This window comes from Pleurodeles waltl, chromosome 3_1 (assembly GCF_031143425.1).
Source record: "Pleurodeles waltl isolate 20211129_DDA chromosome 3_1, aPleWal1.hap1.20221129, whole genome shotgun sequence".
NCBI classification, from domain to species: Eukaryota; Metazoa; Chordata; class Amphibia; order Caudata; family Salamandridae; genus Pleurodeles; species Pleurodeles waltl.
The window spans coordinates 614,144,211-614,170,318 of NC_090440.1; the positions used below are offsets into that span (position 1 = coordinate 614,144,211).

General features: G+C 44.2%; 1 protein-coding gene across 6 annotated transcripts in view; it reads right to left on the reverse strand.

Annotated features, from left to right (window-relative positions):
- Nucleotides 1–26,108, reverse strand: part of CDHR5 (cadherin related family member 5) — a 440,889-nt gene that overhangs the window by 130,276 nt on the left and 284,505 nt on the right. The window contains exons 12-14 of one of the 6 annotated variants that reach the window (XM_069223085.1): nucleotides 20,411–20,483; nucleotides 11,227–11,730; nucleotides 10,837–11,088 (exon numbers count right to left, since the gene is read on the reverse strand). In XM_069223085.1, the coding sequence (XP_069079186.1) occupies nucleotides 10,837–11,088; nucleotides 11,227–11,730; nucleotides 20,411–20,483 (829 nt within the window). Of the gene's footprint in view, nucleotides 1–10,836; nucleotides 11,731–20,410; nucleotides 20,484–26,108 lie in introns of all 6 variants that reach the window. The other 5 variants (XM_069223086.1, XM_069223084.1, XM_069223083.1 and 2 more) reach the window with 5 other exon arrangements.

A 26,108-nucleotide genomic window follows, 5' to 3' on the forward strand; every position in this document is an offset into this window, starting at 1 on the left:
TTCCCTAAGGAGGTAGTATAATACATAGGTTCTAATTTCATACATAAAACACATGTGGAAGGACTGTGATGTGGCTTATAAGCTCATTATCTCATACCATCCACAATCAGATGGGCGGTTGAAAGCTTTAACCAGACCCTAAAAGGCATGATTGGAAGACTCCCTGAAAAACTCAGAAGAAGATGGGATGTCTTTTTCCATGTCTGCTTTTTGCCTACAGGGAAGTGCCACTAAAGGGAGTAGGATTCTCTCCATTTGAATTTTTATTAGGGCATCCTCTTAAGGGACCACTGAGGTTTGTAAAAAAAGGATGGGAGAGACCTCTTCAAGAGCTCAAGCACGGCAGAATGGCAGAGTACATGGAAAAAGCTAGGCAAAACCTTCAGGCCAGCCAGGAGCTTTAAAAGCTCTGATATGACCAAAAAGCTGCTATGGTGGAATTCCAACCAAGATGGAAAGTTTGTGTGTTGGAGTGTCTGGTTCCTAGGGCTCTCCAAGACAAGTGGTCTGGGCCCTATCCTATAATTGAAAAGAAAGGGGAGGTCACTTACTTAGTGGACCTGAGCAGTTGCAAAGCTCACAAAGAATAATCCATGTCAACCACCTAAAACCCTATTATGACAGAGCTGATGTAACCATGCTCATAGTTACAGATGAGGGACAGGAGAAAGAGAGTGAGACTCTCCCTGATCTCTTCTCCAGCAACCCACAAGATGGTTCTGTGGATCGAGTGGTCTTGTCAGACACCTTCACAGAACAACAGCAGGCAATTTCTCAACCAGTATGCTGAGTTATTCTCACTGATCCCCGGTAAGACTGATTAGTCTACACATGATGTGGACACTGGGGACAGATTGCCTGTCAAAAATAAAATCTACATTCAGACCATATCAGGGGGAGCATCCAGACAGAAGTCAAAAGAATACTTGACTTGGGTGTCACTGAACCCTCGGTGAGCCCCTGGGCTAGCCAATCCGTTTTAGTCCCCAAACCTCACTCCAAAGGAGAGAAAAATGAAAAGAGGTTTTGTGTGGATTACAGAGGCCTCAATTCAGTAACCAAGACAGATGCACACCCAATTCCAAGAGCTGATGAGCTCATAGATAAATTAGGGGCAGCCAGATATCTGAGTACTTTTGGTTTGACATCTGGGTACTGGTAGATTGGCCTGACTTCAGGAGCAAAAGAGAGGTCTGCATTCTCCACTCCAAGTGGGCATTATCAGATCAGTTTACTGTTATGCTTTTTGGATTAAATAATGTCCCTGCCATCTTCCAAAGCTTGGTGAACCAAGTCATTGCTGGGCTGGAATCCTTAAGCGCAGCTTATTTGGATGACATAGCTGTCTACAGCTCCACCTGGCAGAGTCACCTGATCCACCTAGGAAAGGTCCTTGAGGCTCTGCAAAAGGCAAGCCTCACTATCAAGGCCAGTAGGTGCCAGATAGGGCAGGGTAATGTTGTTTACTTAGGCCACCTGGTAGGTGGAGGCCAAGACCAGCCCCTCCAAACCCAGATCCAGACCAATCTGGCTTAGGAAGCTCCCACAACCCAGACTGAGGTCAGGGCATTCCTTGGCTTGACTGGATACTAAAGGAGATTTGTGAAGTATTATGACAGCATAGTGGCCCACCTCACAGGATTGACCTCCAAGAAAATGCCCAAAAGGTTTAACAGGACAGTGAGTTGTTAAAGGGCCTTTGACATGCTGAAGAATGCTATGAGCTCTGCTACAGTCCTACAAGCTCCGAACTACTCCAGGCAGTTTATTGTCCAAACAGATGTCTTAGAACTGGGGGTAGGAGGAGTTCTAGCCCAGACAAATGATGAGGAACATGACCAGCCTGCTGCTTTTATAAGCAGAAGAATACTATAGAGGGAAAACATTAAATGCCATAGAGAGGGAAGCTCTTGCTGTGATCTGGGCCTTGACCACCCCCACTGCATGCATCTCTCAGACATCTTCTGTGTAAAGACATCAAGCATGCCAAGGCAGGTGCACCCCCAAACTCCCTTCCCCTATCTGCAATACTAGGCCAAAGGTTCAGTGAAGATCATCAGCGGTCTGCATAGTGACAGACAGCAAGTCCCCACTATGTGTGATATCCAAGGTCCATGTCTCCCTTAGCCTCCCTTCACGGTGAGGAAAGCCTCACGTAGACCAGTGTTGTTAGCTTGGAAACTGCTTTCACTGCATCCTGGCGATCATGATGCACCTGAGCTGCCGTAGGTGCACCGCTTCGCAAGCGTTTGACACGGGGACCAGTCAGGGGACATTGCATACCCCACTCCAGAGGCTGCAACTCAAGCCATTCCCAGATCTACCGGGAGTCTGAGAAAAATGTAGCTCCCTAGTCAGTCATAACCCAAAGTCTTCAGTATCTGATTCCTAAGTCACAGAGCTTATGCTTGGCCTCTGTAAATGAGGTCCTCTACCTCCGAACTGCCAGACTGAAGTCAGGAAAAATCATCACTTTATTGTTTTCAAATTCACCAATATCCCTGGCACATTTCAGCATGTGATCACAATCCCGAAAATGGAGGGGACCCGGAAATGTTGGTCTGGAAGCCTGCCCGGTGACAGCGGGTGCACCGGCACCCTATGCTCCTGCTTCAGTGCAAAGAAAAGGGACAGGTCCTCTGGGGCCACCCCTTGCCTGAGCCAGTCCTCCAAGAATGCTACCATGCCCTTCCCCTTTACTTGCTCATGGAATCCCACCACTTGGATATTATTCCTGCGGACGGGCCCCTTTGAATCTTTTGCTCTGGCTTCCAGTTCAGCACCCTTGCCAGTTGGTCCTTCACATCTCCAGTCACTAGGGAAATATTCTACAGCTTGAGTGCTGTGGTGCGATCTGCTCAGCCAGTTTACATTGGTCCAAAAGGAGAAGCCCCAAATTTGCCACCACAGTGTCCATCTTATGCTCTTGTGTCTCCTTTGTGTCCACTTTGTCCTGTGGGACTGCCAGTATAACTCAAGATGGGCCCACTTCACCCTCATCTACAAAGGTGGTCTCTGCAGTAGCCCTGGGAGCACTTCTTTTCAGCACCTCTGGCACTGAAAGGTCAGAGAAGGGTGGCGCCCAGGGGGCACCCTGCATCCCCTTCCTGAAGATCAAGGGGGCAAACACAGAACAGGAAAACCCCAAAGGGGATCTCCACTGGTTCTGATCACTGCACCTCGCCAGAGAGCAGGACCCAGAATCCTCCACCAGTACAGTACAGGAGAGGCAAAAGCTCCCAAGAACAAAACAGTAGGAGGAAGTGGCAGGAGCAAAGTGAACATGATCCCAGTACCTGGTTTCCCTCGCAGTCCTCTCAGAGAGCAGATGGGAGCCCTGTCCTAAGCGCATAAGTAGGGCCCAGCAGCCTTTCAGAATAAGTGACAGTCCCGGGGAGATCACAATCAGCTTCAGGTCTCTCAGTCCCTGACACCAGTCAGGTGGAACAGCACCCACTCCAGCTGCACAGGAAACTTAACTCTACAGCTCTCCAGGGCAAGCCACTCACCAGCTCCAAAGTTCCTCTGCAGACTGCTAGTGGGGACTTGCGGGCCCTCAATCAGCATGGGCTTCCCCTCAAAACCAGCATTCATGCTGTAGGCTGTTGCAGCACCACCAGGCCTCAGGCAATCACCCCACTGCTCCTGCAATATGCCCCACAGGTCTAACCACCACACCCAGGGGTGCAAGGCAGGCACCATGAGATGCTCTCTATTAGGTAGTGCATGTGATTCCCATCAGGCACACCAGGGGATTCCTGTGCCACTTGCCTGCTCCAGCCCGGAATGCCAGGCTCCTCCACCTGTCAGCCACGACGAGCCAATCGAGCGCACTGCAGGGAACCGCCACTCAAGCAAGGGTTGAGGCTGCTCTACTCACCACATCAAGTGCTCTGCAGCTGGGTCCCCATGGCCAGAGCTGGTGCTGCGGGCTGCATTTCATCAGTCACTAAGTATAGATGCTGCCTTTTTGAGTGCATAGACCCCAAACTCCAGATATTCATCTGCTCCCAATGGGTGACTGCATTTAAAAGATATTTCAAGGCAATCCCAATGTTAACCTATGGGAGAGATAGTCGTTGCCATATTGAAAACCAAATTTGGCAGTATTTCACTATCAGGACATGTAAAGCACATCAATACATGTCCTACCTTTTAAAAACACTGCACCATGCCATAGGGCTACCTAGGGTATACCTTAGGGGTGACTTACAGGTAGTATAAGGGATTACCCATATCTTTTAGACAGAGGGCACTTGCACTTTAGCACTGGTTGGCACTGTTAAGGTGCCCAGAGTACCAAAACCAGTCAAAACGAATTACAGGACAGGGTCCAAAAACAGGCAGTCAGAAGCAAAAAGTACAGGGAAACTACAAGAGTTGCCAGGTCTAACAGGAGGTCATTGTATGGTGCCACAATTCCAGCTTTACAAGTCAGCTGTCTGTGGCTGTCAAGCAGACTCTGGGAGACATATCAATTGGAAGTGGGACAGGGACATTCTGAATGGGGATGGGGTGGCTTGGTAACCATATTCAAACAATCCCTTATCTCAACCTACAAGGCTGATGAAAATCAGTGCTCTTGCACCTCGTCTACATACATAGAGTGGTAAAATGGTTAAGGATGGACTCAAAACTTGTTTAGAAATGTACTACTGATTATTTATCCTTTTTTATTGTGATATTATCACTGTGAGGTTAAAGCAGTGCAGTGTGAATGAAATCAGTTTAGAGAATGGAAAAATAAATGCATTTAAAGCACTGTTAGAAATGGGTTCTTTAGTTGACAGCCAGGTCCAGGTTACCCCCTGTTCAAGCAAGGACCCTCACACTAGTCAGGGTAAAAGAGAATCACCCTCAGCTAACACCTGCTTAGTCCCTTGGTAGCTTGGCAGAGCATTAGGCTTAACTTCAGAGTGGTAGGTGTAAAGTATTTGTACAACACACACATCAATTTAATGAAAACACTACAAAATGACACAATACAGGTTTAGAAAAATAGAAAATATTTATCTAAACAAAACAAGACCAAAACAACAAAAATCCACAATACACAAGTCATGTTATCAATTAAAAAGCAAAAGGAGTCTTTATGTTGTTTAAAACACACACTAACACTGTTAGCGTGAAAAAGTACCTTGGGTGCATCAAAAATAACCCAGCACGGGCGAGTGTGCGTCAAAAAAGACTTGCGGTGTGTCAATTCCACTCACGAGCGGGACCTTTTGTTAGGTCGGGCACGTCATTCCTTCTCTCTGCAGGAGAGCGAAGCGTCTATCCGGTTAGCACTCTCGGGGTCCGGGCAGGCCTTGTGTTGTTTTTACACGTCTAGCGGTACTTGCGTCAGAAATCCAGTTGCATAGTGATTCAAAAACCACGCAGCGCGGGTTTTGATCTCCGAGTCTCCGTCAGCAATGCTGCGCATCATTTCTCCAGCTCAGTGCATCGATTCTTCAGTTGTGTTTCTGGCGAGTGTTGATTTTCAGCCGCAGAGCCGGCGGCGTGTCGTTTTTTCAGCCGCAGATCGGAGTCACTTCGATCTTTTCCCCACACGGTGCTCTGTGCATGGATTTCCTCCTCTTAGGCTGCCAGCTTCTCCTTTCAGGGTCCCAAGAACTGGATGGGCACCACAGGGCACAGTAGGAGTCTCTCCCTGAGACTTCAAACAACAGGAGGCAAGCTCTAAATCAAGCCCTTGGAGATTTCTTCTCAAGATGGAAGGCACACAAAGTCCAGTCTTTGCTCTCTTACTCTGGCAGAAGCAGCAACTGCAGGATAGCTCCACAAAGCACAGTCACGGGCAGGGCAGCTCTTCTTCCTCAGCTCTTGAGCTCTTCTCCAGGCAGACGTTCCTCTTGTTTCCAGAAGGGTTCTAAAGTCTATGGTTTTGGGTGCCCTTCTTACACCCAATTTCTCCTTTGAAGTAGGCCTACTACAAACCAAAGTCTCTCTTGATTGTGAAATCCTGCCTTGCCCAGGCCAGGCCCGAGACACTCACCAGGGGGTTGGAGACTGCATTGTGTGAGGACAGGCACAGCCCTTTTAGGTGTAAGTGACCACTCCTGCCCTCCCTCCTAGAACAGATGGCAGGAAATGCAGACTACGCTCCAGCTCCCTTTGTGTCACTGTCTAGTGTGAGGTGCAACCAGCCCAACTGTCAAACTGACCCAGACAGGGAATCCACAAACAGGCAGAGTCACAGAAATGGTAAAAGCAAGAAAAATGCTCACTTTCTTAAAGTGGCATTTTCAAACACACAATCTTGAAATCAACTTTACTAAAATATCTATTTTTAAACTGTGAGCTCAGAGACCCCAAACTCCACAGGTCCATCCGCTCCCAAATGGAATCTACACTTTAATCAGATTTAAAGGTAACCCCCATGTTAACCTATGAGAGGGATAGGCCTTGCAACAGTGAAAAACAAATTTAGCAATATTTCACTGTCAGGACATTTAAAACACATTACTATATGTCCTACCTTAACCATACACTGCACCCTGCCCTCTGTGCTACCTAGGGCCTACCTTAGGGGTGTCTTACATTTAGGACAATGGAAGGTTTAGGCCTGGCAAGTGGGTACATTTGCCAAGTCGAATTTACAGTTAAACCTGCACACAGACACTGCAATGGCAGGGCTGAGACATGATTACAGAGCTACTTATGTGGGTGGCACATCCAGTGCTGCAGGCCCACTAGTAGCATTTGATTTACAGGCCCTGGGCACCTCTAGTGTACTGTACTAGAGACTTACTAATAAATCAAATATGCCAATCATGGATAAGCCAATTACATACACATTTGGTAAAGAAGCACTTCCACTTTAGCACTGGTTAGCAGTGGTAAAGTGTCCAGAGTAACACAAACAGCAAAAACAGAGTCCAGCACACATCAACAACCTGGGAAACAGAGGCAAAAAGTTAAGGGAGACCACGCCAAGGATGAAAAGTCTAACAAGCACTATTTTCAGCATTCTTTTAAACAGTTAGAAGACAATGCATGCTCTTCTATTAATATATGCATGCAAGCAATTACTGTTCAAAAGCCGTCATTCCACCACTATCTTTAAAACAACTCCCCAAGTTTAAATGACTTTTAGTAAATGAACTGTCACCTCATCACAGTGTTAGAACACTACAACTGTTTTGCTGTAAGTCTCATTTATGTGTCAGTGCTATCAAAGCATGTCAGTTGTATCTTAGTGATGAGCCCAAATCAGGTCAAAATAGATTTGTAATAGTTCAGCATCCTTGAGAAATACGTGCTTTCGGATATCAAAGTCATTTGTAAAGCAAGCAACAGATGCAGCCTGTTCTTGCTTGGAAAAACATAATCTGAAAACACTCTTGGTAGTTCGTGTATGGGTGTTTCATCAGAAATGTGATGACCATGCCATCCGCCGTATTACGAGTGCCACAGGATATAATACACTTTTTATAAGGCAGAGTGTATATCTGTCACGTTTGTGATGGAGTAACTCGTCTGTCAAGCACGAAGTCAGGCCCTCTGTTCCTTAAAAAATATTCACAATCTTAGAATGCCTTGAATAGTAGGCGAGACTCATTGATAAAGAGTAGCATACAGCTCTATGAATGACCAGGGTTGACTACTGTGCTCTAATTGGTATTATGAAAAGCTGTGCAAAGCCTAAAGGTATTCTTTATTGAGCTACCCAAGGAGCCAATCTGCGCATGTCTGATATATATGCGTATGTCAGTTTATTAAAGCCATACTAATTGGTTTTGGCATATTTTTTTTACATTAAAACAGATGATAAAGAACAATGGATAAGAGACAGAGAAAAGAACAGCCAAACTCGTACAGGGAAAAACAATAAGAAATAACGGAAAGTCAATAGGAAACACGCGGATGGTAACGAACAAGTGGAAGACACACAGGTAGAACACACACACGAGACCTGATTAAAACATTGAAAAAAACGCCTGCCATGGAGAATTAATAAAACAAATTTTTCCTGTATGCAATACATATGTAAGGGAACAATTTAAAATGCACCTGTGAGATGAAATATAGACCATGTTGCATGGCAATACAAACACCTAAAAAGAGGTGGAATGATATACCAAACATCTGTCTGCATGTGGTATGTAAAGAAAGAAATCATCAAGATGACTCGAGAAATTGTGTGAAGGAAGGACGAGAGACCCTAACATCCTGTAACCACGAATAATCTAATCCCACAAATGCCCATACCTATTTTGCTGCGTTGATAGTAGATCTATGCAGTAACCTGATTGCTTTACAGTTTTGCCATGAACATAGATTCTGAGAAAACAGTAAATACTGCATCAACTCTCAGATGTACTATGATAGATTACCACCTCAGTAACGGTGGTGGGAACAAGGTGCACATAAATGCATGAACTATGCAATATTCTTGTTACTGCAGTTATGCCTCACTACAGGGAGTGCAGAATTATTAGGCAAGTTGTATTTTTGAGGATTAATTTTATTATTGAACAACAACCATGTTCTCAATGAACCCAAAAAACTCATTAATATCAAAGCTGAATATTTTTGGAAGTAGTTTTTAGTTTGTTTTTAGTTTTAGCTATGTTAGGGGGATATCTGTGTGTGCAGGTGACTATTACTGTGCATAATTATTAGGCAACTTAACAACAAAAAATATATACCCATTTCAATTATTTATTATTACCAGTGAAACCAATATAACATCTCAACATTCACAAATATACATTTCTGACATTCAAAAACAAAACAAAAACAAATCAGTGACCAATATAGCCACCTTTCTTTGCAAGGACACTCAAAAGCCTGCCATCCATGGATTCTGTCAGTGTTTTGATCTGTTCACCATCAACATTGCGTGCAGCAGCAACCACAGCCTCCCAGACACTGTTCAGAGAGGTGTACTGTTTTCCCTCCTTGTAAATCTCACATTTGATGATGGACCACAGGTTCTCAATGGGGTTCATATCAGGTGAACAAGGAGGCCATGTCATTAGATTTCCTTCTTTTATACCCTTTCTTGCCAGCCACGCTGTGGAGTACTTGGACGCGTGTGATGGAGCATTGTCCTGCATGAAAATCATGTTTTTCTTGAAGGATGCAGACTTCTTCCTGTACCACTGCTTGAAGAAGGTGTCTTCCAGGAACTGGCAGTAGGACTGGGAGTTGAGCTTGACTCCATCCTCAACCCGAAAAGGCCCCACAAGCTCATCTTTGATGATACCAGCCCAAACCAGTACTCCACCTCCACCTTGCTGGCGTCTGAGTCGGACAGGAGCTCTCTGCCCTTTACCAATCCAGCCACGGGCCCATCCATCTGGCCCATCAAGACTCACTCTCATTTCATCAGTCCATAAAACCTTAGTAAAATCAGTCTTGAGATATTTCTTGACCCAGTCTTGACGTTTCAGCTTGTGTGTCTTGTTCAGTGGTGGTCGTCTTTCAGTCTTTCTTACCTTGGCCATGTCTCTGAGTATTGCACACCTTGTGCTTTTGGGCACTCCAGTGATGTTGCAGCTCTGAAATATGGCCAAACTGGTGGCAAGTGGCATCGTGGCAGCTGCACGCTTGACTTTTCTCAGTTCATGGGCAGTTATTTTGCGCCTTGGTTTTTCCACACGCTTCTTGCGACCCTGTTGACTATTTTGAATGAAACGCTTGATTGTTCGATGATCACGCTTCAGAAGCTTTGCAATTTTAAGAGTGCTGCATCCCTCTGCAAGATATCTCACTATTTTTGACTTTTCTGAGCCTGTCAAGTCCTTCTTTTGACCCATTTTGCCAAAGGAAAGGAAGTTGCCTAATAATTATGCACACCTGATATAGGGTGTTGATGTCATTAGACCACACCCCTTCTCATTACAGAGATGCACATCACCTAATATGCTTAATTGGTCGTAGGCTTTCGAGCCTATACAGCTTGGAGTAAGACAACATGCATAAAGAGGATGATGTGGTCAAAATACTCATTTGCCTAATAATTCTGCACTCCCTGTATTTGCACTGAAACTTTAACAGTCTCGTTTAGAGGTAAGTGGTAAAAGTGCTACCCAGGGCATACTACATTTGTGGCAGGTGTCCATCTACTCCTTGCCCCAATAGTCAGACCGGCACTGAACATGGAAAATAACATGTCCGTATGGTTCTGTGCCCGTTTTCAATGCATTTTCCTGCAATTTCACCACTTTGAACTTGATCTCATGGCGAGTTAACACCTGTTGAAAATTCGAGTGTATAATCGAAGGATAATTACTGCTCCAATTCTAATATGTGCAGCTGAAAAGAAGTTCAGGAACCAGAGGAACATTAGTAGGCACACTACTAGCGTTTAAATTGCCCGAATATCCAGCAGTATTACTTTGCAATAGCATACTTGCTACGTCGAGTGTTACTCCCGCTCCTTGATTTCTGCTCTATCTTAAATGAGGGTCAGTGGAATTAAATGTTTAAATTATTTTTCTATTTTGAAACTATAATAAACCAGAACAAATGAAATAAACGATAGACAACTTCCGGTGACTCCCTGCAATACTTTGAGCAAAGTCAGATTAAAGTCCAAAAGATGCCACGCCACAAAAAGTTTTGAAAGTGAGTAGCTTCACATGTCGTGCTGAAGGTGCTGCGTCTAGAATGCACAGCAGTCTATATGCATCGAGGAAACAGGCCCTCATTTGCTATGTTTACTATGCTATGCACAATTTAAAAGTACCAGCAGCAGGGGCATTTGAGAAGAATGGAAATGATAAAGCAGACAATTAAAGTGAAAAGATTACGAGGATCATGCATCTGGTCTACCTGTCAGCGAACTGGTGGAATGGTGTGACATGAGGAAATTAAAATACGCACCTGCAGAAGCTGAGGTGGATTCATCAACTGTAGGTACTGTCACTGAAGGAGATGGTTTGGGGACCTCAGCGCCTGTAGTTTTGGTGTGTGTGCCATTAGTGGTCGTTGTAAACGGAGAGGAATTTGTACCTGGTAGGGTAGGTTTCACGGTCCCGGAACCTGGAGACTCTCCAGCATGAGTTGTTACAAATTTTGTTGTGCCGCTTGGTGTAGGTCCTGTTCTAGGCGTAGATGGTTTGGTGGTTCCTAAACCTGGAGGTGTGAAAGAAATGGGAACAGTAATTGTTGTCAAACTCCTTGTAGTAGAGCCTGTTCCTGGACGGGCAGTAGTGGTGGTCTTAGAATCTGGAGGTCCATTAGAAGGTGAAAGCGTAATTCTTGTTGTCTTACTTGTTGTAACAACTGTTCCTGTGTGTGGAGGCTTGGTTGTCTGAGAACCTGGAGGTCCAACAGAAGGTGGAGCTGTAATTCGTGTTGTCCCACTTGCTGTAGGCTTGTTTGCTGTTATAGTTTGTTTGCTGGTTGTGGAACCAGCAGGAATTGCTGAAGAAGTAGATCTTGTTGGGAAAAGTGAGGGTACAGGCGGAGTAACACGTGAAGTAGTAACTGAAGAATTACCTGTAGCAGGTTTCCCTGGGGTGCCGGAGATGGTAGTTGTAGAGACTGTTGTGGTTTGAGACAAAGTGTGTGCAGTTCCTGATGGTCTGTTTGTTATCCCAGTTGTACTGCTTCCCGTGTGAGAAGATCTGGTGGTTGTTTCTAGGGTCTTCACTGTAGTTCTAGTGACTGTGCCAGGTAAAGCTGATGAAGTTAAAATGGGTGGCAACAGAGTGGATGTCCCTCCACCAGGAGTAGATGTTACAGTGGTGAGAGCAGTAGTTGTTGTTTCAGCACCTAGAGATCCAACAGACAAAATAGGTGACATGGTTAGCAAACTATTCATAATGGTCTGCTGGCCAATTGTTACTGTACAAAATTTGTAAATATGGTTACCCCTTTGATAAATTAATAATTTTATATTCCATATAGAGGAACAGTTTCTACATTTAGAAAGACCTTGTTCCAATCAAACCCCTGCTGACCTCAGTGGAAACCTTTGACTCATCTGCTTCCTCCAATCCAATAAAGCCAGCGGGTGAGGTCTTTTCTGTTTTCTGAGTGTGGTTGTGTTTGTGTGGGGAAATGATGGGCTCACAAAAACTTGAAACTTCTTGAGTAAACTAATGCAGGAGGAAGATAATCGAACATGGAAATGTTGCGAGATAAATTCCAAATGGGAAACTGCATATATAGTAATTCTGTAAACTGTATATAGGTAAAGGACAAAATAGCAGTGCATTTATAAAAGCAGTGTATAGAAACAGAGCTTAAAATAATTACACCGCATACGAGCAGTGCCTAGGCAGTGGTTATACAAGGATAGCATAGGTTCAGTGCACAAATTAAATGCACTCCTATGGATATTAATGCACTACATAAGAACAAGACCAATGACGTGGATGGGGGAGGGCATAAAAACAGTGCATATGTACTCTGCCCAAATACAAAACATAAAAGGATTGTAAACACTATGCCTGAAGGTTGACCGTGCAGAGGTTAGGGCATGGACGAAATGCATGGGTGTAGGGCAAAACGCTTTGTATATATAACTACATAGTATCAAATAAATGCATCGGTATAAGATATTAAATAAGCGAAAAATGGTATGACATAGAAGTGCTCAGACATTGCAAGTAATCTGAGCGAATACATGGGCATACAAGAATTTCATAGAAACAAATCTCAAAATATGTTTTAAACGTTATACCAACCTTCAGAAAATACCCCACTGATTCTTGAACATCATACAAGTTTGATTACTGACCACCTCAATGAAACTAGAACCTGTATCCTTCTAGGTGATGTAATTCTTGATTTGGGCGAATTATGTGATTGGGAAGATTGATGCTTTCAGAGATTTTTAAACTACACAGTCTACCTAAAAAATGGAAGTTCTCAAATTCAGTCATGTGATACCCTAAACGTCACTGGTTCCCTGTGAAAACTGCTTTCCAACCTAGGCTGCCTATTCGGTAAAGTAACTGGCTTCAACTAGCCTCAGTATCTTCCCTCTAATGGATAAATTACACGTTTTTCAATTCTCTTGTAGTCAGTCCCTCCTCAGACTGGTTATTCCTAAGTGCCACCAGCAGAGAATGCTATCCCAGTAGTGAGTGTCCTTGGAATTCTTCATCCCACAAGGCTCATTCCTCAGCCTTACACTGTTTAACATCTACATGAAACCCTTGGCCAACACTGTCAGAACCCATGGAATGAACAACATATCCTACCCAGACAACCCCCAGCTCAACCCCTCCACCACAAGCGCAAACATTTGCAGGTGCATGATGGGTATCGTCGACTGGATGAAAAACAACTGCTTGAAACTCAACACAGACAAAATGGAAGTGCTCATCTGCCTTCCACACTAGGGCCCTCACCCACTCTGACAGACCATAATTTCAACCTTGGCACATCCTGGACAGCAAGCTCACCATGAAAAACCAGATCAATGCAGTTGCTTCTGCCTGCTTCTTCACTCTTTGCATGCTCCATAAGATCTCCAAATGGCTCCCCGTCAACACCAGATGAACCATTGCTCAAGATTTAGTCGTTAGCCGGCTGGACTACAGCAATGCACTTTTTGTAGGAATCACCACACACCTCCTGAAGAGACTACAGAGCATACAGAATTCAGCTGCCAGACTCATCCTCGACCTCCTCAAATGGACCCACACTACCCCCTACCTCAAGAAGCTTCACTGGCTCCCCATTCAGAAGAAATATCAATTTAAGATGCTGATCCACACCTACAAAGCCCTTTACAATCAAGAGCCAGCATACAGAACCACCTCATGAACTTCTACTGATCCTCCAGACAACTGCGCTCTGCTTCCCTCTGCCTCGCAAACACCCCCTGCATCCACTGAAGCAACAGTGGAGGAGACTCCTTCTTCCACCTCATGGCAAAATCCTAGAATGACCTCCCCCTTCCCCTACAGACCTCATCCTCTCTTCTGGAATTCATGAAAGGTGTCAAGACCTGGCTGTTCAACGGAGCCCCCTAAGTAGCAATGTTCTCAGTGCCTGGATACCCTCATGGGTGATTAGCAGTGCTCTATATATTCTGAATGATTGCTTAATTGACAAAGGGCAAACTGCAGGACATAAGAGTGGTACAATAATTGTAGTCACTAAAGCTATGTTTACTTATATAGGGCCTCAAAATAGCTTATTGGTACAGTGCATATATAGCAGTGCATGTATACAGTACATGAAAGGAGAGCACAGATACATTGTACATAAGCAGTGCATGAACACACACAAGCACCGCATGGATACAGTACATATAGGGACCGCACAAGCAGAGCATTGATCCTGTACAAATACAGTGCACATATGCAGTGCATGGACACAGTGCACCTGAGTGCACTTCAACAGCACATGGGCACAGTGCAAATAAGCAGAGGATGAATACTGTGCACAGACAGAGCATGGATAAAGTGCACATGAGCACTGCGTGGACACAGTGCACATAAACAGCTTATGGATACTGTGCACATATCCAGCACATGTAGTGCTTGATTTGAGCATGTGGTTATCTTTAGGGACCTGCACTTATTTTTCTGCATCAGAAAGGGGGTGCATACATCGAAAAGAGAGAGGAAAAGAAGGACAGAAAAATCATCACAGAGGGATTAAACAGGAACCTATATGAATTAGATAGACAGGGCATGTGCACTGAAGTAGAGTGCAATGGGGCAGAGTTACGTAGAGTGCAGTGGCGTAGAATACATTGTTTCAGAGTAGAGTGTCGTGGCATAGAGTGGAGATGTGTAGGGTAGAGTGCAGTGGCACAGAATACAGTGGCACAGCGTGCAGTGGCATAAAGTAGATTGTTTCACAGTAGAGTGGAAAGGTGCAGGGTAAAGTGGAGTTGAATTGACTGGCATAGAGTGTGATGGCATAAAGTGGTGTTGCCCTGCTGCCCTCTGACTTTGCTGAGTAGTGCTCTCCAAGGGCTTGGGTTGAGCTTGCCTCCTGTTTTCTGAAGCCTCAGAGCCAAAAAGACTTCATCTCTTCAAGGAACTCCTTGTGCATCGAAAATCAACGCACTGCCTGCCTTACGATGAGAAAATCACTGCATAGCCAAGGACTAGGATTGTGGTTCCTGTTTGGACAAAGTGATTAGCTCTGCCAACTAGAGACCACATTTCTAACAATAAGCAGTGGGTATATATAGCTAAAGAGTACAGAAGTACGGCACGGGCAGTCAAAAGACTGACAGAATTAAAGTGTTTACAGATTGGAAGCTAGAGGAACAGGGTGTTGTCCTTCATTAAAATGTCCCCCTTCATGGAATACTGTCAAAAAGTCCATAGAAACGAGACTACGGAGGACAATGAATAGATGGAGAGTGACTTATGTTGATAATGTGGTATAAGCGATGCCTGGAGATGGTGGGAGGGAGAAGATTTGCTTGAAAATCTCCACCACACTTTTTACTGCTATGGCTCCCCATTCTACAGGCTCTCGGTTTTGCCCGAATTAAGTCATTCCCATCTGTAAGAGCCATTTCTGCATTAAGTTACCTTGTGCTTCATTTTGCCCCGACACATATATTGTAATGCATATCCTTGTTCCGTAAACGATAGGCCTGGTTTTCATACCACACATTATAAAATATTTCAAAACAAACATTCTTTTCATTTTGGATGTGAAGTATGCTGCATGCAGGAAAACGAATAAGTACTCGGTCAATCTAGGGCTTTCCATTTTGCATCTTACCATGGCGTCCTAGTCTCCCTCCATGCTGATGTGATGCACATTTGTGACCAGACCGCAGACCACCCACATGGTGACTGCACTTAGTGACAGGTCTGCATGCCTTGCTTTGGAAGCCATCTGCATCTTTTAATACTGTGACTGCTGCCTAATGTTCCTTGCTACGATTCACCCACCATTATGACTATAAATTACCCTCCACACCACCACCAGGCAGACACCTGGGCATGGCCCTTGCATAAACTTAGACTGGCAAGAGTGGTACTTGCAGAGCAGCACCAACAACAGAATGGTCTCAGATGCACAATCACCCCAGTATGAGCAAAATGCCTAGAGCACCCCATCCTATCTATCAGTGAGCAGTGCACACTTAAAACTTCGCTACATGACAGGCCATACATGAGCTGAGGACTCCCAGAAGCACACAACAGTTAGCAATCATGCCATGCCCACTGTCAATGGGGTCACACTCGGCTGCAGGGCCGGTTTGATCACTGCAATCACTACCCATAAATAAAGTCCTGGAACGACCACAATGCAAAAGCACCAGGTCACATGCGAAAAGCAGTCGTTTTATCATCCAAGCTCAGAAGCTGGGAGTGTAATATATCTGGTCCAAGAAGTTTCACCCTTGTATGGGCCAGCTCTCCCAGGCAAAATTATCAAAATCCACAGCCTTACCTTAAAACTGTTACATGATGCCTTTGGTGTATGTGTCAATTACAGTGACAAGGTAGATGGTGTGGCTGAGGTGCCTCGCCAACTATGTTGTCACAGAAAACTAACAGTTGTCACTAAGAATAGGTTGCACTACTGCACCACATTCACAAACAGAACTTCACCAAAGCTGTAGATCACTTAGGTGTAACCGTCCTTACTACTTTATCCAATGATTCCTTGTATCAGAATGGTCTTGCTCTGTGTGACACGATGCTTTTCTGAACTGTGAAGGGCACTCACACTGAGCAGGCTATCACCCCATGAGCCTTTGCACCGTTTAGTGTTCAATGTTCATAATGACGCCGTACACCCACCCCCTTCTATGGAGTCTTTAAACTTTGATCCCAAATAGTAAAGACATTTATACTATCTTCTACCTGAGAGAGCAAGCACTATGCCCCTCCTGCTCCCAGATTTGCACTATCAGCCTCAATGGCCCATTTTGTGAGCACTCTTTGACACTGATTTATCTGTATCATCTTGTTCAGCATCCTCTTTCTCTCTCTCCATTGTGCCTTGCCCAACACACATTGTCACCCAAACCAACATATAAGTGTATGCCAGCCCCAAATCCTCTATGTGAATGCTTCTTAGCCACAATTTCTGCAACCTCCAAGACAGAGAACACCACTAGGGGTTTAAACATGGGGCAGAGGTTTTAGAACTTATTGCATAGTGAGAACTCCAGATCTCACACATGCTCGCAACTCAGCCACACCTTGTATCTGTGCTTGCACAAATTACCATCCTTCACTTTGCAACTGTGAATTGTAAATGTATTCATACAGGGATTACAACCCCTGACGAGGCACTGAAGCGCTTTTTGCGGTGAGTAGCCATTACTCCAGAACTGTGGATTAGTAATTAGTAGAAATGGAAGGTCCAAGCAGGTCACTTTGTGCATGGACAGCAGGATGTCATCAGTGGCAATCCAACATAAACACATACTGTTTATTTATTTTAACAGAGCTGACCAGGGGCTCGGATTAGAGAAGGATGAGCGCATGGACATTATCAAGAGGGGCCTGACCATATGCACGCAACGTATTTTTACCAGTCAATGACAAACTATCAGTGCAGAGGAACAGACTATTGCAAACCAAGCAAGGCAATCAAATGTCAAATGACAGCTCATATAAAATTGATGATGGATCTTTGCTGGAAGTATTCTTCAATTCAGACATAGCCAAATTTTTGTGTCAGGTGAACCTAACTAAGCAACTTTCTTTCTTCATCACATCATTCTCTACCTGTCTCCGCCTTCAGTGTAGCAAACTTAGAATATCTTTCCATTTCCTAGAACATGATCACAGAGTTGCTGGAAAGCCTTCAGAAGATTCTCAACATCACTGACAGTCGAAGCATTTCGTCTCCTTACTGACAGTGTTTCAGCGTGTGAACAATGAATGTGAGTTGGTATTTCATGACATGCAGTTAGTTGGGTATGCGTTTCCCTCCACTGGTGTCTCGCCTGCACAGGTATCACATCTAAAGAAAGAGCAAGGGCCAAGGTGGAGGTGTTAAAATGCTTAGCTCCTTAGGCTTCATCAACTACTGCAGAAGATACATCTATGTCTGTGCGACCACCTCTACTTGGATTCCCAAAGGTCCCTGCCAGATGCGTCTGGATAGAAGAGTACCAGTGAGCGTTTCATACAGGTAAGAAGGCTTTCGCAAAATAACCCATCCTTCTGTAATATGAAGCAGACAGGAATGGGATGTATGATGCAACAACGCATTTGTATATCATGCATGCCTTTACAACACGGTTTCTACAATGACTGCGTCTTTACCACGTATGTCTTTACTACGCATACCTTTACAACAAATTTGGTTGTAAAAGCTTGTTTGGTAAAGGAACATGTATTTTAAATTCTCCCCCGCCCTGCCTCCTACACATGATACCATACTCCCAAGCCCTTAAAACTGCCCCTTCCACTCCCTGACCTGAGCCCTAACCCCGCTCTATCCTGCCCTGTCCTAAAACCTACCCCACCCTGTCCTAAAAACTACCACAACACCCCACCCCTCCCTAAACCCTAAAACCTACTGTGCCCAAAAAACTACCCCACCCTGTCCTAATAACTACCTACCCCTCCGCCCTAAATGCTAAAACCTACCCTAGCCTGTCCTAAAAATGTCCCCACCCCTCGCCCCCACCCTAAAACCTACCCTCCCCTGTCCTAAATCGTACCCCACCCTGTCCTAAAAACTACCCGACCCGTCCTAAACTGTAAAACCTACCCTGTCCTAAAAACTACCCCTTCCTGTCCTAAAATCTACCCTGACCCCCCACCCTGAAACCTAAAACCTACCCTGCTCTGTCCTAAAAATTACCCGAGCCCCCGCCCTAAACACTGAAAGGTACCCTGCCCTGTCCCAAAACCTACACCACCCTGCCTCAAAAACTACTCAACCCTCCACTCTAAACCCTAAAAGCTACACTGCCCTGTCCTAAAACCTACCACACCCTGTCCTAAAAGCTACCCTGATCCCCCCACCCTGCCCTAAACTCTAAAACATACCCTGTTGTAAAAACTACCCCACCCTGTCTTAAAAACTACCCCCCCACCATAAAACCTACACTGCCCTGGCCTAAAAACTTCCCCAACCCCATTCTCACCATAAACGCTAAAAGCTACCCTGTCCTGTCCTAAAACCTACTCCGCCCTGCCCTAGAAACTACCCCAAATTCCCTGCCTAAAACCGTAAAACCTACCCTGTCCTAAAAATGACCCCGCCCTGTCCTAAAAACTACTGCACCTCCGCCCAAACCCTCAACCCTAAAACCTAACCTGTCCTGTCCTAAAAACTACCCCAAGCCCCCGCCTTTTCCCTAAACCCTAAAATCTACCCTGCCATGCCCTAAAACGTACCCCAACCTGTCCTGATAAGTACCCTGACCCCCGTCCTAAACCGTAAAACCTACCCTGTCCTAAACACTACCCCATCCTGTCCTTAAATCTACCACAACTCCCGCCCTAAAACCTAAAAGATACCCTGCCCTAAAATCTGCCATGCCCTGTCCTAAAAACTACCCTGATCTCCACCCTGCCTTTAAACCGTGCACCCTACCATGTCCTAAAAACTACCCTGACCCTTCTCCCTTCTCCCTAAACCGTAAAACCTACCCTGTTCTGTCCTAAAAGCTACCCAGGCCCCGCACCCACCCTAAACCCTAAAAGCTACCCTGCCCTGTTCTAAAAACTACCTGGCCCCCCACCCTATATTGTAAAAACTACCCTGTTCTAAAAACTACCTAACCTGTCCTAAATACTACTCGATCCCCCGCCTCCACCCTGAACCCTAAAACCTACCCCACCCTGTCCTAAAATCTACCCCAACCCCGGCCTTAGCCCTAAACCCTAAAAGCTACCCTTCCCTAAAAACTATCCCAACCCCGTCCTAAACCGTAAAAGCTACCCTGTCCTAAAAACTACCCCACCCTGTCCTAAAATCTACTCCGACCCTCCACCCACTGCCCTAAACCCTAAAACCTACCCTGCATTTATGCCAAACTTAGATAAATATTTTTTGCATGCCATGAGCAAAAAGTGGTATGCAGAGGCTTGTGAAGTTGTGGAAACAGGACACCATACCCACATTGTGGAGACAGCTTTCCCTTTCAGACTCATTCACAGTAGACTGGGAGGGCTAGTAGGGCTGGACTGGCCGTATCAGGCATCAGGCGTTTTCCCAGGAGAATGGAAGGGTGGGGCCGGATTTGCAGTGGTGGGGGGCAGTTTTGTTACTAGGGGCTGGTTTTGCACCTGTGCTGCAATATCGGCCCCAGTAATAAAAGCAGCAGTGCTTTCCACTTCCACCCCGCCCCCCGATCCAGGTTTGGTCTGACAAAAAGGCCAGGTCTGCTTTGGGTTCCCAGTCCGGCCGAGGGATGGTGTCCATTCTTAATGGGATCACAGAGGCATTGGACTATCAGCAGGACAGTCCATCTTTTGCCCATAAGAGAGCAGGCATAAAAGAAAAGTACAACACAGTTCTTTGGGGAAGATAAAAACACAATTCCTACCAGCTACAGGGGAAATCTCCACCACGACCACGGTTGTAGCTTTCTCCCCACTTGTCTTGTCAACAGCAGCAGCCTGTAAGAGAGCAGTTCAGGTTATGGGTCATGGGTAAAGCACTGCAAAATTTGTAGTGCCTCCTAGAGATGCAGAGGGTTCGACAGAGCACAAAACCAAAGAAACAAAGTGCATTGGAACATGTTTAGTTCATGTCTGAAAAGCATTAAAGCGTGTCTAGCACCAATCGACCTCCCACCCATGGAATACTTCACAAGGAGCCAGCGTATTCCTATATGCACATGTTTTTCGTATTATTAATGTACTCAGATGGGGCATGGGCATCTTAAAGTCTGGTTTTATGACTGGGATGAGAACGCCTAAAGTCTCTGATTCTTAAGTGCCAAAGAGTCAGATGACAATGGAGGGGGAGATGAGCACAAAGCAACAGATTCACAAAAAGTGGTAGCAATACTCATACTAATGGGTAAAGGTTTTCTACTTTCTGAAGCTCATTAATACACTGGAAAGCTGTGTCATGCGCAGATGTCCTGACACAGTGGCATAACAAAGGCCCCAGCAGTCCACGTGATGCGGGGAGGGTGGTGAGCTCTAAGGGCTCCCTCAGCACAGCACCTGGCCTGAGTGAGTGCAGAGGGTGGTCCCTCCATGTTCTTTGCATGGGGGCCACCTACAGCTTTGTTACACCACTGTCTAGACAGGCAACTGGGAATGTGTCATGTGGCATGATTCCTGACTTCCCATTTTCCCAATGTGGAATTGGACTCCAATCTGCTGCTGTTCAGTTGCACATGTTGTTTTAGCAGGCAAAAGCAAGTAAGAAGAGAAGGAACTACAACCGTGGAAATGACAACCAGGGTCAAACAACCATAAAAATGAATATAGGTAACCTGTCCAAACGTAAATCATGATGAAAACATACTTTTATCATTAGCATTGTTCTTTTGTCTCTCAAGTAATTTAGACTGTGTACAGATGAGAATTCACTTGTTCTGCTTTTTGAGAAATCTTAAATTGAGGAAATGGTTCTACCAGAATCAACTTAAAGGCAATGCCAGTGAGGCTTCTAGAACTTTCAGTAAACTTAACATTGAAGATATTGATTTATTACATACTTTAGCAACAATGAATCAGGGTACAGAAACTCATGAGAACCCATATTTAAACTAAGATATTTTGTATGTAGAGGAAGATCAGTCAAGCCCTAGTGGTTTTAAGCCAAAGTCTACGTATATACCTTCAATCCATTGAAATGCCGTTGATATGTTTGAAAAGAGTGTCATCAAAGAACTCAGGAAGTTGAAGTATAGGATGAAGGACAACACCAGGAGTAACTTGTCAAATAGAGAATATCTTGCTATGGAAAATCTTCAGAAGGACTCCGCCATAGTTATTCACCAATCCAACAAAGGAGGAAATGTTGTGGTTTTATAAAAAACTGATTATTTAAGTGAAGGGAAAAGGCACCTTGACGATCTTACTTGCTATGCCCCGTCCAATGTCTCTGAAGTAATACTGTCCAGTCAGAGATACTGAAAAATGCTCATTAATTGGAAAAACAAAGGGCTTTTGGAGTGGGAAGAATATTTGATTTTAAAGTGTGATTTCCCACAAATTCCTGGTTTGTACCTTTTACCTAAACTCCACAATGGCGCAGGTATACCACCAGGGAGGCCTTTTGTGTCAGCAATTGAGTCCTGCTTGAGAACACTTATAAATACATAGACAGCTATCTTAGACCATTGGTGGGCACTACACACTTTCTGACATTGATTGAGCATGTACATTGGGAGGATGGGAGGATGAATACATTGTATTAACTCGATGTGTGTAGCCTGTATATAAGCAAAAGGAATGATTAGGTATTCAGGCATAAGGCATTTTTTTGAGAGCCAGACCGCTTTCACTTCTGCTTCGCAAAGAAATGATGGTAAAGATGATCATGTATTGTCTCACAATTGTTTTTCCATTTTTGACAGACAGGTGTACAAATAACTATAGGGAACTGCAGTCGGCACCTTTTTTTGCCCCCAGCTACGAAGATCAGTTCATGGGCTGGTGGGAGGAGCAGGGGTCCACGCAGGTGGAAGATTTTGAAGATTGGGCAATTATGTGGATCAGATTTATTGATTATATTTTTGTGATCTGGTGATGGGATGAAAAATTGATTGAGAACTTGGTCAGAAACCTCAATACAAACCTCTAAAACAATGAACTTACGGCACACACCAGTAGAACAAATGTGTTTTTGGATGTGGAAGTAGAGGTCAGGGATAGCCAACTGCACATTAACCTACACAGTAAACCAACAGTGGGAAATAGTTTACTCAGCACCTTCAGTTCCCATCCATCTAGTCTGATGTACAGCATCCCTTAAGCGGAGTTGTTACCTACTAAGCGCAATTTCAGCACAAATGAAGCATATGAGAGAGAAAAGGTTATCATGAGGAAAGGTTGTCAGACCAGGCGTACAGTAAGACTGTTACAGATCAAGATTGTATCAAGGTAGGCCAGGTCTTGAGAACAGGTCTGCTACAGTCTAGAGAGGAATCAGGAAAGGAAACTGGTGAGCAAATGAGGTTTATAACTACTTTCTCCAACCAGGCATACCAGGTGAGAAAAGTATTCAACAGGAATTGGCATATTCTCCAGACAGACGCAATACTTAACAAGTATCTACATGAAGTCCCTCAGATCACTTTTAGGAAAAGTAGATCATTGAAGGACAGGTCAAGTCACAACATGGTCACACAGAGTACCATCAGTATTAGACACATCAGTGCCATCAAGGGGTTTTTCTGCTCCCGGAACTGCAAAGCGTGCAGCAGCAGCTCTAATTCTGTGATGATTGAGATCCACCACAGTAGTAGAGTACACACCATTAAGGTGAATTACAGTTGTAACACTGATTAGTGAGTATATTATCTCATTGCCCATGCAGGGAATTATATACAGGCAGTGATATTCACAGAGCTAGAAAAAGTATCTTGGAGCATAGACATGCCATCCGAAACAGTTATAATAATTATCTGGTCGCAAGGCATTTAAATGAATTACACTTTGGCAATAAAAACCTCAAGAAATGTGTTGTAATTGATGACATACCCCCCAACATTAGGGAGTGAACATAGTACATAAACTGAGGGTGTTTGAGTCAAAATATATATTGGATTTTGAAACATTTACACCGGTGGGGTTAAATTTCAGTGTGGAGATGTCGGTTCATCTAGGCTGAATGTTTTGAATTAAGACTGAGCTGCTGCTCTCTTTCTCTTTGTGCTTCTTAATGGGAATCTCTGTTTTCTTTCTCTTTTTTCACTTAGGGACCTGCACTGTATGTATCCTGAGGGTAGTCAGCTGGCTTCGTACCTGCTAGTAAATGATGTTTAGAAAGAAATGCCACCTGTACTGGGCAGGTGAGTATCGTGTGAGCAGTAATATGAAAACTGGTATTTAAATCTGGGATAGTATTGAATGATGGTACTAGGATAACCTACATGGGCAAGACCTTATGTGTTATAACATTTGTTTATTCATTATACAACTGCAAGTTTTTATATGTTATATTGTTTGTTCACACATGTGTGGAACTGCTCTGCACCCTCTAACCCCCCGGAACTCAAGAGGAGGAGGTAGACAACATGCCATTTTGTAGAATGATTATAGGATGCAACAACATCACTGGCTGGCATTGCCAGAGTACTTCTGCCCGATACATGACATGCGTGCAATATTCATTTAAACCTGTATAATTATTAACAGTGTCACTGAAGTAACAGTCCACTTGGGAGGCATTGAATCTGACACAGGAGTTTTGTATTTATGTGATTGGTAATTGAATTAATAATTGCCTGGAATGGGGCTGCTTTGAGCATTTTATAGTACATAAGGATTGGGCAACATGATGTCCAAACTAGCTAAAACACATATACACCAAAATCCAATGGGACAAGGTTGGCTTAAATCAGGCAGACGAATAATGATTATACTGTTGAACTGCAGTTTGCATATTCTGAGATGGCGCCCACCCCATGACAAGGGAGACATTTGCACTGTTTTGTGGTCCTTTGTTTGGGACACTTATGAAACATAAAAGTTGGTGTGGTCAGTTCCTCAACATGCTGTCATCAAGGCTACGGCCGAAATGCGTTGGTGAGGACCATTGTGTTGAAATGAATCGTATTCTAATGAATCGAGAAGGTGTACGAGACGACCTTTGATTGACTGGAGGAGCGTGAGTGTGATAATTGGGCATCATAACCCAACTCGGATCTCCGCATTTTTGCAGCCCCTTAACTCCAGGTGTGTTGTTTTTAGTTTTTGTTTTTTTATCTCTATTAGGGAAAACATTTTACCATGTTCAGAAAACCATTTACCCACACACCCTCCAAGTTAGAGGTGATCCAATCTCTTCCCATCCTGTAGGTGGAATTACTTCAGCCTATTTCTGGAATAAAACTCCAACTGTATCCAGGGTAAAATGGGTCACCTCACAGTTTGAAAACTCCAATAAACTCACAAGTTTGTGGGCATTCACAAACTTTAAAGGCAAACTATTTTTTTTATCTGTGGCTCTCCACACTTTCCGAGGGATTTACTACCTCAGATTTCTCAGAGCTCCTGATGGAGGGATTCACAGTAGTAAAACTATTTGTACCTTCAGGAAATCCCTTCGTGAATTCCTAGGAAGTGTAAACAAAGTCATTTTTGGCCACAAACATAGGCTTATACCTGAAAATATATTGGACTGAAAGTACATAGCTACTCCTGTAGTAAACAACATATATCATTTTCTTTCTCTATCATGCAAAAGACTTGCACCCGAAATTTATTTGACTATATACTTAGGCTTGCACAGAAAGGCTGCCTGCAAAAAGGAGCATGGATTGAGCACATGGAAAATGGGGAAACTAATGCCAACCTAAAGACTTTGGCTATATAGCTGCCTTCAGGGCTGGATGGATTGGAGAGATACCTATTCATCCTTCTTCAAGCATGATGGAGAAATCCACACTATTAATTCCACTTACCTCGTATTCAGACCCGCGTAATTAGGAATCGGGAATTAAAGTCACTCCCAGAAAAAAATGCAACAAGCAGTAACAGTATTCCCGGGTGCGATTTTATCACATGATAATCCCGAGATATTAAGAATGAAGGCCAAAGTTTCTTTCACAGACCACTTCATTGAATTGACGGTTTTACCTAAGAAAACAAAGTAAACCCCAATGTGTCAGCTTATGCTTGCTCCTCTACCACCCCTTTGAAACGTACATCTCTTCACCGATAAGTGTCACATTTTCTGAATGCCCACTCACCAACTGAGAAAGGCTTTACCACCACACCTCTGCTCTTGCTCACATTTCTTTCACTTAAAGAAAGTTAATTAAATCTATGTGGTCCTATTCACTAAGAGATTTTCACCATGAACATATGTTTACAGCCAAAAATATCTCCATTCAAGCCAGCCAGAAATTCGCAAAAGGATTCCAGGCAGGCGTTCTAGGATTTACTACTGTGAATTTATTTGCAACAAGTGTAGAGAGGCGCAAACTTGTAGATCACAAGCAAAGGTTGGGAAGAGACTTGAGCACCCACAAACACATTTGTTTGTAGGTTTTCGCAAACTGCACTACGACACTTACAAATGGTTGTAAAATTACTTCCATTCCAGAATGGGAAGGT